Source organism: Labrus mixtus, chromosome 2 (genome assembly GCF_963584025.1).
Source record: "Labrus mixtus chromosome 2, fLabMix1.1, whole genome shotgun sequence".
NCBI classification, from domain to species: Eukaryota; Metazoa; Chordata; class Actinopteri; order Labriformes; family Labridae; genus Labrus; species Labrus mixtus.
Window position 1 is genome coordinate 33,344,119 of NC_083613.1, and position 15,921 is coordinate 33,360,039.

Below are 15,921 nucleotides of genomic sequence, written 5' to 3' on the forward strand. Positions count from 1 at the left end.
AACACCTGTTGACCTGATAACTGCTCTTATATCTGGCAAACCGAGGGGCGTCCAAAACGGCCGTGTGGGGGTCACCTTAAAACCACCTACAGTCCAAACAAATCCAGAGCATTCAGGAGCAGAATCTAAAGTTAGAAGGAGGACATACTGGCTGCTGCATTGTTTTCAGAGAAGCCAGCACTTCCATATAGCTTTTGCTCCTGTAACCATGAATATCAACTTCCTCTACATGCTGCCTGGATTGAAGAAATCAAAGAGATTATTCAAGGAAAAAGGCAAAACCAAGGCACTCCTCTGATGAAAAAAAAAAAAAAGTTTTATTGTCAAGTCTACTTCACAATGGAACTGATAAAAATAAGCCGACATGCTTCACCCACACTCTGCCTTCATCAGGGCACAACCCAGCTTACACGATTATGTAAGCACTATGCTATGCTGATCTGACCTTAAAGGTCACACAATCCTGGAAGAAAACATGTTGAGTTCTGCCTATGTGCAACTTAAGTCTCTTAAAACTTCTTGTTCATTAGTTTCTCACTTTGGGACGTGATTAACGGCACATAAACTGACTGAGCATGCAAACTGGATCAAAAGAAAGGCTTGTCTGTAATAATGTGGAACAGTGAGAATATTTTAGAGCTGCCAGGAATTGGCTGGTTCTGTATTTAAGCATCGGTTTGTCTTGAAAATGATTTCAGTTATTTGGGCAGACAGCTGTTAGTTATCAGTGAACACAAAGCACTCTGTTAAGGCGATGTGGTTACAGAGTGACTCAGCAGAGACCTCCCTGAGCTCTAAGATGAGGCTCCAGTCTCTTCTTTAAAAGACCTCTGAAAATGCTGAAAAATACAAAGAGCATTTCTTTTGAAAGAGAACGTGTGAGCTCGATGACGAAGGGGACTGTGAAAAGTAGGGGTGGGACAAAATATCACTAAGGCAATATATATCTTCTTCCTGACTTGTGTGATACAATTATTGAATCTATAAAGTCTAAAAAAATATGGTTCTCTTTGCAGATTTTCCTCTCAATTTGACTCACAGCATCAAAACTTAATGACTTCTCATGGCGGCACATCTGACATGTATGAGGGTAGCTTGCAGTGTTGTAGTCAAGACATACCCGAGACCAGAGTTATCAGAGACCGAGACAAGACCAAGACATTTAGGCATCGAGACCGAGTCAAGACCAAGATCATAAATATCACAGAAAAATCATCATCTTGTGTTCAGGGGGCGTGTCACTCTCTTAGATCGTAACATGTGAAAGGTTCAGACGTAACCAGGGGATTAAAATCAAATTATGAATTAAGATATTCGTTCTTTTAGAGAGAGGAGTTTTCCTTCTAATCACAGTGAAGACTTGGAAAAACAGCCAATCAGTGGTGGTCTTGATTTAAAATCAGGAGTCCACCCAGTCTGAGACTGAGACAAGACCGAGTAAAAATGCTTTCGATTCTGAGACGAGACTGAGACCTTCAAAAAGTGATATCATGATGTATCATTGTATAATTGTCTTGCAATATTTTCATGAATGCAAAATCATTGTATCATCATGAGCAACATATCATATCATAGGTTTTCCTGCGATCTCCACCCCTAATAAAGAGGTTCAACTTCTCCTTTAAAAACTTGTATAAGATCACAGCCATGACCGGAGAGAAACATTGATTAATCCAGTGCTGTGACAAACAACCTCTGCTGTCAGGAGATACAAACAGACAAAGCAGCGTCTTGGCAGGGAGCCATCAGTAGAGAGATGACCACATGGCAGAGCTCGCACTGATGCCCTGTCACGACCAGAAATACACCGCTTGAATTATTGAATAGTTAACTGTTATATTTAGCTTCCTTAAAGCAGAACAGCAAAAAACAATATCCAACAAATCCAGGGGACGCTCTCAGCACTGTGTGGTATTTCTGCCTGGTGAAGCTTAATAATCATTCAAATAATGAGCTAATTAACTAAATTGAAAATACTCAAAGTGTTACGTCATTTTAAAACTAAAATGGTAAACCCACTGATCCCAGCTTTTTTTTTTTTAGGTATTAAATATCGAACTGCATTCTGGTTACAGCGGAGTCAGTAACCGCTGGCATGTGGTGGCTCTATATGAACTGTATGTTTGTGTGTGTCAGCCCCGGCCCTGCAAAGGTCCAACATGCAGACACCTCGGGAGTACGAGGAAGAAGCTGCAGCTACACTCAAATGCAGTACTCAACTTAGCCCTCTGAGATTTACTCATCAAAGGCACCGAGGCAAGACATGACTCAAAAAGAACGACGCGAAAATGGCGCACCAAACAACAGTTTGACTACTATATGATGCTATCATGAGAAAACATGCCTTCATATCAATTCTAAGTGTAGTTTGACGGAACAATATCAACAAAAGTGTGAAGAAGGACTTACTGGAAACTAAATGCAGCTGTTAAATTTTGTGCATGGAGATCTTAGCGATTGCGTCCAGTTCATACAGTCCATGCACTAAATGCACTAAACCATACCTGATCATTCTACAATACTTAAGATCAATTGTGTGAAATAGCTTTAGGAATGAACTGATAACCACAGACAGTTTGGATCCATGCAGAGTAAGAAAACTTTGATTATTCCACCGAGGGTTTCAGGGGTCATCTACTGGGTGATGACAGTGATGGAGTTAAAGCTCGTAAACAATAAGAGTACATATCTGTCTTCATTAATGTTTGAACTGACATGACTTCATTCATAATGCTTCCAAAGCTGCAGCTAAATAAACCAGAACACCACTAAAGTATTTTCTACTGCAGCTCACTTCTCTTTAAACCTTTATAAGACCACGCCCCCTTATCATTTTATTTCAATCTATTATAAAGATTATTAAAATGATGTGCATGTACCAAGTTAGCCACAGAGAGTCATTTGACTGGACAGAAAACAAACCATCCTTCTCTCACACACTGCCCAAAGCAGCTTTGAGTCTTTGTGCCCGGGCCTCTAAGTGGGAACCCCTCGGGCCCCCTTGGTCTCAGGTGGCCCACAAGCTCCATGTCTGGACTATTCCAGGAATGCATGTCACTAAGTGGGTCATAATCTGAGGGGAAATCAGCAGCTTATGTAGGACATGCTGACTTATTCATTGAAGGAAATGTGTTTGTGAGTCTCTCGAGTTCACGGGACATTTTGATGTTAGGTAAGAAAGGACCAGATTTAAGGCCAGAGTCATTTTACATGAATCATCATGTCACTAGTTCTCAAAAAGAAGGCCTTAAAGTATCCAAATAATGATTTTTTAAAACCTTAATTAAAGTAAAGGTGGTTCCTGTACTTACATAGATGAGCCCAGAGTAGTATCGGTCTTTGAGGTTGTGAAGCACGGAGGCTTCGTTGAGGCAGGTGAGTTCGGCCATGTCCTCTACTTTGCTGAACTTTGGCGGGTTCATCTTCTGGATGTCGTCCTTGTTGACCACCGCTTTCTTCCCATTCTCCGCCAGCTCCACCACCACCTCGTCGCCGCGCTCCTCGCGAATGCCGGCGGCCTCGAAGCCGTGGCGCTCCGATGGGATCCATACTAGCCTCTTGGCGGTCCAGTCGGCCTGTGCGGCCGGGTTGTAGACCACAGCGCGGTCCACAAAGAGGTACCGCTCCGGGTCCTCCTGCCCACTCCTCTGTGACATAGCTGCTGGAAACCAGAAGCAGTACACACTGGGTCACCTGTGGGAAGAAAGAAGTAGACAGTGAGACAGTGAGCAGGTAGAAAAATAACATATATGTAGGAACCTAAAATATATCTGTCACAATATCAGAATTTGACGATAACGATAATTATCACATTATAATTTATTTCAATATAAATTTATCAAATGTTTGATCAATTTAAACCTGTAATTACACTACCCAAACCAACAGCCAATCATGTCGCAGGGATATGGGTAGGCAGACTTACAGATGTGTGTTTAGTTTTTATCACATCACTAATGGAGCGGTAATAGATAGAACTTTCACAACGAGTGCCACCAGATAAAATATTTAGCTACTATAGTTATAACCAACAATGAAATACAGAAGCATGAAGAAGGGCTGTTTAACTACAGATGCAGTTTACACAGGCGGCCATTTTATTCCTGATATGCATATTATTTATTATATGGGCTCACTCTCTGAGCCACTCCAAAAGAATCCAGACTGGAGGTTGTGACTCGAGTCATATGTCAACGTATCTGCCACACTTTTCTTTCTAATATTTCCAACTTGGAGCCACAAATGTAAAACATTTTAACCGTCATATTTACTTCCTGAACTTGTCATCACAGGTTTGCTTGTCAGTCAACCATTTGATTTGTACGTCTTTACTTAAAAAATAAAAAATTAGAGACTCCCAGTGTACCGCAGGAGGGATCCCGCGTTACCACCAGTGGACATTACATACAACATTCACTCTCAACCCGTGGTACAATAACCAGACTGGATGGAATCCATCAAGTTTACTGGAATAAAATCTTGCTAAAGCCCTGAATGTTTACAAGAGAAGAAGTTTTAATGAGGGATGTTAAAGGGGGAGTTATGCTGGTTTAACAGGCACAGTAAAACTCAGACTCCTGATGAGCGTTTTGTACATTTCAGTTTGAATATCGATTGAGCCAAGCTGCGGTCAATACAGCTGGTGGTGAAGTGCTCTAAGGATGACGCAGCTTCTTTAATGGCTGCTGACTCGGAGGAAACTTTATAAATCACTGGAGTACTTCATGTAACACAGAAATAACAGTCAGGCTTTCCCAAGCTGACGGCCTTATTTCTTATGTTTGCTCTGATGATTGTTGTGAATTATATAACTGTTGTTTAGAGGAGTGTCACAGCTAATCACAGCCATCAGGTGGCTGCTGCCGGCCTGTCATAACACAGCAGGGACCTTTCATTAATGTACGATTATCAGGAAAATGTGGCTCAACATGGAGCATGGGGTCCCTCTACATCTGTTTCATAGGACAGGTGCTAAAGAAAGGGATCTCGTGCACACTGTCTAACAAATTGTGCAAAAAAATTGGCAATGTTTTGATGTATTTGTGCAACCTAGACGGTGTGCAGGAGTTTCTCTGCAAAATTTGGTAATTAAAAACAATGTTTGGTGCCTAGAACTTGTATGTTTCTTGCCATGGCATTGAAACAGTGATAGATTTTTTAAGAGCCATAAATTTAGGTTAACTTTATCTATTGTTTACCGTCTACTTAATATTGGTGGTGACTATGTTCACCGAAAATTCACCTATTCACCTGATTTTATTTGGCTTAGATGGAGAGAAGGGGTGAACAATGCACTGCCATCGCATGCAGATGTTACCATCTGGTAACTTGTACCAGTTGTAATTTCATCTGTTGCCAAATTAATGATGTATCTTTGATCTGGAAGTAAATTATTCCAACAGTGCATCACAGTGTCTTTCTTCAATTGTTAAGTCCCTTGCGGCTGCCTTTTTTTTTTTGACAACCTGCACAGGCCGATATAGCCGCAATAGATCAGATTTTGTTCGAAATGAGAAATTCTGGTATTGTGACATCCCCTAGTTAACATACAGTAAATCTATGCATCATGTGAAGTGAAGGAAAAGGGGGGCATACAATAAAACATGACTAAGGCCCTGTGTCCACCTAGCGGTTTTTTTTCAAGTGTTTTCACTAAGTAGAGAACGTTCGCAGCAGAAAGCGGCCACATGGATAAAAAGCGCAGCGTCCAGCGTCTTTTTTCAGAGCGCTCCGCCTTTTCTGTCTGTGCAGCCACTCCGAAAATCTTTCAACTTTTCAGAAAGGCGCTGTTGACGTCACCGACTCTGTTTTCCAGATGTATGATATTCCCAGTAGTTTTTGCCGTCTACAGATCTTGTCTTGTACCCTCATCCCGATCTAAAATACAAATCATGCAGTAAAAAGTAACAGAGCAGTGTCGGTTATAAAGCTGCCGTCAACAGACTGTTGTCATGGAGACAGGACGGACGTGCAGCTCTTTTCTTCTTAGTGCACAAACGCTTCATGCAAGCGCTCCCAAACGCACAAATGACATAATGTGAATTATCTGCATTCTGTATTTGAGTTAGATAAATTCCCTCTCTCTCTCCTCTGCTTTTTAGTTTTGCTCTTTGTTTTCCAGAAGAACTTGTTTGGCCCACTCACACACTGTTGTGTGAGCTCCAGGCCTGTTACACCTCCATCCTTATGCATCACCAACCCACCCACGTACTCTTACTTCACCATGTGGAGCTCTTCATTTGCCCACAGAAACTCTGACTGTGTTGTGTAATAGAGATAATGTGGAGATAAACAAAACAATGGAATGGCCTCCAGCTCGTGTTGAGTTAGAGCTGAAAATTATTACTTAAAGGTTCAATATGTAAAATTTTATTAGAATTTTGACACTAAAACATCTCAATTAATTAAAAATGGAATAAACCTTTGTTATGTTTTGAGTACCTACATTACCCCAAATATTTCCAACAGTTATCAAAGTCAGAGAATCCTTCATTTTATAATTGTAACGGGACGTGTCATGACAGATCTGCCAATAATGAGCCACCATGACAGACACAACATGTTTATCGTTGCCATGGAATCACCAGATGTTACGTCAAAGACCGCTGCTTTTCTAGTCTTCTGACTACTCAAAGTGCTTTTTCACCGCAGGTCACACCGACACATCCACACACTGATGGTAGAGGCTGATATGTAAAGAGAGCATCAGAAGAAACTAATCCCATTCATACGGCGATAACAAAGCAGCGGGAACAACTTGGGGTTAAGAGTCTTGCCCAAAGACACATTGGACATATGAGCCGCAAGATCTGGGGGTCGAACCCCTGACCTTTTGGTTGAGAGACGACCAACTCTACCCACTGAGTCGCTGCCGCCAAATGAGCACAGACTGAGTAATTTATTTTGTATTTATTGCGACAAATTCAGACTTTTGCAATGTGTTTATTACCGCTCATATCACGGTTTTGATGCCATTGCAATTTATTGTGCAGCCATTCTTAGATGATATCATTAATTTATCAAGAAAATTACAAGCATTTACTAGTTTCAGTCTTACACTTGTAAAGATGTACTACATCATGTTGAATATCTCGATGATTTAAAGAGTTGGTTCTACAAAATAACTACTTTGAAGATGTTTTATCTGTTTCCGATGAGCCTTTAATTTACCATTACAGAAACAGTTTGATATTCAAGCATGTAATACACAATGACTGATGTTTTCGAAAAGATTGAATCAGCCACCAAATGTGCACAAACTGAGTGAAAAATAATTTATTCTTTAAACATAATTTATTTTGTATTCATTGCGACAAATTCAGACTTTTGCAATCAGTTTATTACCGCTCATATCACGGTTTTGATGCCATGTGTGCAGCCATTCTTAGATGATATTATTAATTTTTCAAGAAAATTACAAATATTTACTAGTCTCAGTCTTACACTCGTAGAGATGTACATATATTGAATATCTCGATGATTTAAAGAGTTGGTTGAACAAAAGAAGTACTTTGAAGATGTTTTATCTGTTTCCAATGAGCCTTTACATGTTCATGCTCCATCCAGAGCACTAAGGTCCTCCAACCAGCTGCTCCTGGACGTGCCCAAAACAAGGCTCAAAACGAGGGGCGATCGAGCCTTTTCTGTTGCAGCTCCGACACTTTGGAACAGATTACCATTTAAAATAAGATCTGCTGCCACAACTGAGCAGTCACTCTTAAAAACACATTTCTTTTCCTTGGCTTTTACCTCTAGTTGAGTGTTTTATCCCAGCAGCAGTGTCTACTAGAACTTTTACTATTGTTTTGTTTTAATTCACTTTTAATTTTTGCTTTTACGTGTTTTTAGGATGTTTTGGATGCAATGTATTTTGCCTGATTTACTGTACAGCACTTTGGTCTGCCTCGGCTGTTATAAATGTGCTGTATAAATAAAGTTGACTTGACTTTAAGTAATCATTAACAGTTAGATATTCAAGCATTTAATTCATAATAACTGATCAGATGTTTTTATAAAAGGTTGAATCCACTAATAAAGCTCTCACTTGATGCCCTCAACAGCTGATGAAGGGGGGACAAGCCTGAATGCCTGCCATGACAGAGAGCTTGTTCCTTCTTATTAATCAGAGACAAGATCAGCTGATGAATGCTCAGAGATATTTAACCTACAATCAAGTCCCATGCTTAAATCAGGCGCTGGTTAGAAACGGATCTGGGTCAGAGTCAGAGCCAGGGATGGGATGGGGGGGGGGGGATCAAGTGAGGCTTCTGGCTGCCAGGAAAACACTAACTTTCATCCCTCCATCGGCTCTGAACCACGAGGATAGGTAGCATCCCTGCGGTGTGATAATAATGAATGAATGAATGCAGCGCTGTTATAACGACGGGCCAAACAGCTGCAGCGGCTAGCTTAGCTTAGCGTTAGCTCAAAGTTGTGGCGTGCTGTGCTCCATATCCGACCCGCCTGAGAAGATGCTTCACAGCCCTGATTAATCAATTAAAAACAAATCAACTGAACCTCCTTACTGGCCCTTCTGTTACCCCAATCAAGCAGAAGCTGAAGTGAATGTCCTAATGAGTCTAAATTAAATGCAAATGAGAGTTTTTTCAGGATGCACGGAGCCTCCTCCTCCTCCTCCTCCTCCTCCTCTTCATCATCCTGGGTGTGGGTGAAGACGTCTGGGTGGGGACAATGACCACACCATTCCTACACCAGCTTCCAGTATATTCAGCTTGTAAACCACAAAGCAAACAGCGTTATATTGATTTATATGTCGGATTAAAGCTGTAAGCAGCGTGTTGGCTCTGCGGCGCCGTGCTAACATTAGCGGTCCTCCATCACTGAAATAATCCGCTAGCTAACGGTCACGGTAACCGTCGCTAACCACTTCACATCCTCACCGGGCTTCTCTTTTTTTTTTCTTTCTCACCTCAAAGAGTAGAAGAAGAAACCCTTTCCCAGGAGTGTGTTAGCGTTCAGCAGGTAAGTGTAGTAATCCTCCAATGCGTGTTAAAACAGTCCCGTGTTTCGCCCGCTCTCTCATCAGTGGTACTCCCCCCACCATCCAGCACCCTCTCAACCGAACTTTCTCGCCGGCCAGGCAGGCAGGCAGGGAGGGAGGATGCACCGCCGCCGCACTCTTTTTTTTTTCTCTTTTTTTTTTTTTAAGAGTCACGCCCAGAACACAAATCTGGAATGTGATTGGCTCTCAAAGTGTGATGCTTGAGCGTGATTGGTCGAATATAATTTCCATCCCAAAAACTTTGATAGTTGACGGATGCCGCCCCAACGCAACACAGCAGCACCTGCTGATCAGGAATGATGGATTTTATTTAAAAGATAAAGGAAATATAATGCAGATTTAAACTTTATGTACTGGAATGTATTTATTGAAGATAAAAATCATTAAAACAAAAAGAAAAAAATCGTCTTTTTTTTTTTTAAAACAGTTGAAGAGAAAAAATAACACAAAAGGCAAATGTAAAGAGTGGATCCAGATATATAAGAATAAAGTTATTTAGTTGATATTTTCCATATATTTTAATTATTTACAGTATTTGACATCATCCCATCATTGCTCTCTTATTAATTCCATTTTAAATATCTGCATTTTTTTCTCTTTTATGTCTTGTAATAAATAAATAAATAAAACACCTGCTGAATTGTGGATGCAGACACGTCATTACGAGGCCGTGGGATGCCCAATATGTCACTGCTAGGCCCTATATCATATTTATTAACTATTCAATAACATCCTTAATTACGTGTGAGTGTTTAATTTTACATGTTTGTCGAGCAGCTCTCGTGTATTCTGTGATATTATTGTTTGTTGTACAGTGTTAATTAAGCCTTGATAACCCTTGTACGTATACGGTGTTCATGTTTTGGTTACTCTGCTGATGTTTGATGTCTGCCACTGCATTTTGGGCCTGTCCCCGTCCTCCCTCAGCCAAGGCTCTACTCGCCATTCTACAACCAAGGCTGGCAAGCTCTTTGTCCTTTTTTAAAAAGCACTTTTTCATAGATGTGTTTTTAGGGGATTATTTTCATTTCATTTTGTAAAGCACTTTGTAACCCTGTTTTGATTATTTTTTATTTTTTATTTAAACATCATCAGACATGTACCTGCAGGAGCTGGAGCTCGAACCCCATCCTTCTGGTTAAGAGACGACCGACTCTACCACTGACCCACAGCCGCCCTACACAGAGTGTCAAATTTAATTTCCCCTTGCAGGTCTAATTAAGAATCTCTTCTTCTGAAATTGAACACATTTATGTCACTTTATGCAACACGAGCCATCAAAACGGGGCCCTGCAGAGAAAGTTTGGGAACCCCTGGTTGGAGCCATCTTTATTGTTTTGAATACACTATCTATATTTTATCACAAATGCTGAAGCGGGGGCTTTGAGGACATTACAGACCTGCAGCTTTTCTAACCTCAATGGGCAGAATTTTACAAAGAACAGAGGCTCAGTTATCAGTACAGACAAATAAATATAACATCATGCCCACAGTTAAATCAGTGACACCGCCTTAATGAGTAGTTAGGCTTTGCTTCTCAGACTGGAAACTCCCATGTTGCAGTAGCGCCCTCTGCTGCATGAAGACATGAATTACTAATGCAGAGCCTGGGCTTTCATGTGACACGCTGTAGACTGATAATGAGCTGCTGTAGGAGCAAAACATCCATCCATCAAGTATCTATACCTCTTATTTCCTTACTGTCATTCTTCAACGGTGGTAAGAAAACAAACTCTCTTGTATGTTTGTCTTATCATACATGAAATACCCGACCTGCAAGACAAAATAAAGGATTTGGAAAACACTTATTTAATTGTATTTATGTCATTTATTTCATTTATGAGGGTACAGTGTGCAATAACATCAATCATTTATGCAAAGACAAATGAAAAGATGATTTAGCGAGTCGCTAATATCCATCTGTAGGCCCCGCTTATTTCAACCATTAACTATTGTAATTTGTGAAACGTGTTGTTGTAAATTCTTTTGATGGTCAAACTTTTACGTGGATTGGCCATCATTTGCTTTATTTACCAGGAAAATATTCTCGTTGAGATACAAGATCTCTTTTTCAAAAGAGTCGTGGCTGAGACAGCAGCATCAAAGTTAAACACGGAGAACAAAAGACAGACAATTAACAGAAGTTACATTACTCATCAAATCAGAAGCGTAATTAAACCTTTAACTACAATATCCACTTCCAACCTCAAGCTCAAAAAACTACAAATAACCTCGTTCATTTTCTGAAGACCAACTAATACTCCAGAGCAGAAACCTTATCCTATTGGGAATCCTGACAACAACATTAAAGAAAATGTATGTCAATTTTAGAGAAAAACATTTTTAATTTAGCATTGCACATATATTTAACAGATCATACGCTGCCTCTCTATTTGCAACAAAATGCCCTGTGTCAAAATTTTGATTATTAAAGGAGCAGTATGTTACTCTGACACCTAGAGTTTTAAAATGGGTACTGCAGTTTAAATTCTAAACATTGTAGAGAGCTGTCTCTCCCCCCCCCCCCTCCTCTCTAGAGTTGATGCTCACACAGGTCACCATGTGGTGGACTCTGAAGCTTCAGTGTTTATCCAGCTCTGCATGGGTCTGTAAACCTTTCTGTGTTCTAACCTCTCTCCATTTTTCAAAAGCATCTCCAATATTGATCCTAGTTTGAGCACGTTTCTGCTCGTGGAGCTTATTAGAAACATGCAGAGGCTTTTTAGGTCGGGTACAATCACTTCTATCTGAACCACTTCTCTTGCCCGCTTCCATCGCTGCAACACCTGTTGACCTGATAACTGCTCTCATATCTGACAAACCGAGGGGCGTCCAAAACAGCCGTGTGGGGGGTCGCCTTAAAACCGTCTACCTTCTCTGGTCCAAACAAATCCAGAGCATTCAGGAGCAGAATCTAAAGTTAGAAGGAGGACATACTGGCTGCTGCATTGTTGTCAGAGAAGCCAGCACTTCAAAATAGCATGTTTCCTTAATGTCTGATCAGATAGTAAGGATAAAGTGTACTTTGTTCTATAGCTGATATCAGTTTTTAAATATTTAAAGTCAAGTTTCCAGAGGCTTTGAAGAAACCATCATACATTCACCTCAAATGCCCTTTAAACTGAAACTATTTGACAACTCAAAATGTATTTGTGTTACTTGAAGTGCAGCAGACAGACACTAGAGGGCAGCAGCTGTTAAGTGAAATCTTTGCATGCGGCCTCTGGCTCGACAGAGAAACTGTTCAGGAGGAGATTTGACGGCTGTCTCCTGCATTTGTTTATCACTTATTCACATCGTTCATAATCACAACACAACAAAACTACCATTGAAGTTTTTAAACTAACTCCTGTAAGAGCCAAAGATAATGAAAGAATCATGAAGTGTCTGTTTGTCCTCCTCTCTCTTCCGCTTACAGAATCACTTAATACATGAAGCCTTCATGGATTTTCACACAGATTTATCACGCGGTAGACGACTGAGCACATTTCCCTGAGAATTCACTGTGACTCGCTGAGCCCGAGCAGAGTTTGAGTGACAGACTGAAGATGTCTGAGTGAGTTATTTCATCCTCTCTTGACGAGTGACAGAGTGACACCCTTTTGGTGCGGATGCATTCTGCAAAAAACGCTGCGACAGCTCCGTCTCTCAATTGTTGGCTTCTCCAGTCGCCTCTGTGGCATAATAGACCTGTCATCAGCATCGTCCTCCACCATCCCCTCTCCCGCTTTTGTCTAGACGGCAGTTTATCAAACATCCCCATCCCTTTTCTTTTTTTCTTCTTCTTCTTCTTCTTCTGTTTCTTTTACAAGCGCAGATAAGGAATGTCAAATGTGGCATTTTCAATCCCGCAGTGCCAGATTGGATGGAGATAAATGTTTGACCTCCTTAGACGCCGTCTTTGGTTTCTCTGCATGAGCATATATTGGATCTCGCTCACTGCATTACATCTTAATTCACCATTAGGATTAGTGGTGATCTCCTTCAGTGGGGCTAAATGATCCCCGTTATTTACTATTCAGTCGATATCATCTTGAATCCAAAGTCATTCCTCCTGATTTTCTATGCTTTCTTTGTTTTTGTTTTCGGTTATTTTGAGATCTATTATTCTGCAGTGAACACAACACAGTCTGAACCTGTTTGAAGATACTTTCCTTCCCTTTAGGACTCTGTAGATTCCTGCTGGGCCATCGATTCATCGAGATCATGAGAGGCTGGGATCATGTCCACAGAGTTCCTTTCTTTCTTTTGGTGGGAGTCAGTTCACATCACATCTTGTGTATTGGTGTCGAAAAATGAAGCTAAAAGCCAAAAACAAGTGCAGTTCCTTAAGTGTCCACTTTTCTCCAAAGAGCCCTATTAGTTAGCATCCTTTGAAGGACACAGCTTTTGTAGCTTGCCTAGACCTCTCAGGTTAAACTGAGACGAGACGGTCTGGTCCCCATAGTTTGTCCTGTCCACATTGTACAGCTCCTCCAGCTTCCCTTATACTGTCCTCCGTCGCCTAGCAACAGCGGCATGAGTTGCATGACCTCACATAACTTAACCTCTTATTTTGAAGATGATTTGAAGTTTGTTTTTGTTTTTTTGGTAACATTAGTATTGGTAGCTATTTGATAAAGTTGTAACCAGTTACCTTCATCTAAATCTGTGTCAAAATAATTTTAGAATTGGCGTCCAAGGAATCTCAAGACATGTTGGGACGTAATGGGAGGATCCGTCGTCCTTCATGGGAAACAAGCGGCCCCTTTAAAGAGCCTTTGAAATGGGACAGACCCCGATATGTCGCCGTCTTCAAATGCACAACCTCAGAGGTGCAGATGCTGTCTCCAAATTGAGACATAACCTACGTCCATGTTTTTCAGTCTGGTGAGTCTACAGATGAGGTTTGTAATTGTTATCTAAACACGTCTGTCGATCCTCACAGATATGTCCTCATGGTCTGCCAGCTGTCTGTTGCCTGTTTGTGCAACAAACAAAAAAAATGTTGATCGTACACAGCCGCGTATCTGTGAATGGAAAACAAACAACATGATTCAAACGGATTCCAGACAAATAACAACAGGTAGAGCAGACGCTGAAGTCTGTCCTTCCTCTCTGCCAGCTTCTCTCCTTCTTTAGACACAAGAGAAACAGAGCTCTGCCAACACAGTGATAAAAAACTGCTCCCCTTATTAAAGCTTACTGTACTTATTTTAGCAGAAGACGCTCCACACTCTGCCACGGCGCTCGGTGTTAGTCAGTTGTGAAAATCGTTTCCTTGGCAATGCTTGACCAAAAACGATACCCGAATTTTAGAGGACATCTATTCTGCAGATCCATATTGAAATACATACAAGTAATCCCTCGACGTGGTTTCCTGCTGATCTGAACGAGACATTTCCAGAACTAAGTTGGCCAGAACCTGACGTCAGGACGACTTAGTCGAGCAAAGCATGGAGGAAAGTTGTAGGACAAGCCCATCTGTAAGCTCACTCAAATGTCCCTGCGACTGTAAACTGAGCTGTCCAATTAGAGGAAAGTGGGCACGTGGGGAGGCGGGCCTTAAAAAGACAGTAGCTGAAATGAACCGTTTCAGGCAGAGGCTGAAATTAGGGATTTTACTGAAGCCAGTATCAGATAAATAAGGAGGTTTGTTTTAGCTACACATCTCACAACGCTACTCAACAGGTGTCTCAGACTGACATCATTGAAGTTGAAAGAGAGTAAAATAGATCTCCTTTAACTTTGCTACAATACTAGTGGAAATAAAACTAAATCAGTAACTGTTTCGATAACACATCAATAAATACATAACTATTCACCTCGTTATTTCTTGTTTGTAATAACCAAAGATTGTAGGCAAAACGCAACAGACCAGAGTGCTCTGTGGACATGGAGGAGACGCTATTCTGCCTGTTGAAAGTTGTTGACTTTGAACCAACTGTTTTGAGATGAAATGTTACATTTAGTTGCTTTAGCTGTGTTGCAATGCTGGTTTTTAAAGCCCGACATTCCTTTGAAAAAGGATCAATAATGTTTTAATAATGTACCTGACATGAACAGTGATGATAATCAAAGGTATTGGCTGAGTGAAACCATGCAGGTAGAGATGAAATCTGATCTTGAAGTTACAGAGAGGAACGAGTGCTTTGATTTTTTAGGTGAAATTTTATTTTAATCTGCAGCATGAACTTCAAAGGCCGCACTCTCCAGACACTTCTGGTCCGAAGCTCCCGGAGCTCCCGGAGCTTTGAACTAGTCGCTGGAGCGTGTTAGATTTTAAAGTGCCGAAGCGCTGTCGATGAGAGATGGCATATTTCCAGCAAGGTTGGATCAATGTAAGCGGTTATTACATCGCTCGGATGGGGTGGGGGTTCAACCAACTGTCCTGCATAGAAAGCAGCGGGGAGTGTTGTAATCTTCACAGGTGTTGAACCTGAGAGAAGAAATTAAATGAAGGAGCCTCAGAGGGGAGGCAGCAGCCGCTCTGTATTAGAAATCCCTGTAACAGAGAGAGGCGGATTTGTTTCAGTCCAGTAGGCTATGTTTCTGTGTGCAAACAAAGCTTTCTAAATGATGTTCAGTCTGTTGTACCTCGTTCAACAGTGGAGTGTTTTATCCAGTTTTATTTCAGGGTCTGGGTAACAGCGTTGAATTAGTTTTATTTTATTGGTAAGGTCAAAAGGGGAATCTTGAAGCTCATTAAACCTGCATTAATCGATATTTCGTTCACTCCGGGGCAGTAGAACAGACATTACTGACATTACCTAATAAATGTAACACAGTTAAAATCAATATTTACAACAATGGATAAAAAGGCTGGTGTTACGTGGAAGAGGCTGTGAAGTGGCTGTTTCATAAACTTATTTCATAAACGCTCTAAAGTGACGGCATGACGATGTTTTACCCGCTCGGTC

The 15,921-nt window shown here is 41.0% G+C and overlaps 1 protein-coding gene across 1 annotated transcript in view; it reads right to left on the reverse strand.

The window, feature by feature from the left end:
• The window catches only part of LOC132955017 (myosin-10-like), a 62,520-nt gene extending 53,418 nt beyond the window's left edge, over window positions 1-9,102 (reverse strand). Inside the window, exons 1-2 of the mRNA XM_061027626.1 lie at window positions 8,930-9,102; window positions 3,312-3,693 (exon numbers count right to left, since the gene is read on the reverse strand). Coding sequence (XP_060883609.1) covers window positions 3,312-3,656 — 345 coding nt within the window. The 5' untranslated portion in view covers window positions 3,657-3,693; window positions 8,930-9,102. The remainder of the gene's footprint in view (window positions 1-3,311; window positions 3,694-8,929) is intronic.
• Window positions 9,103-15,921: the final 6,819 nt, after the last annotated feature.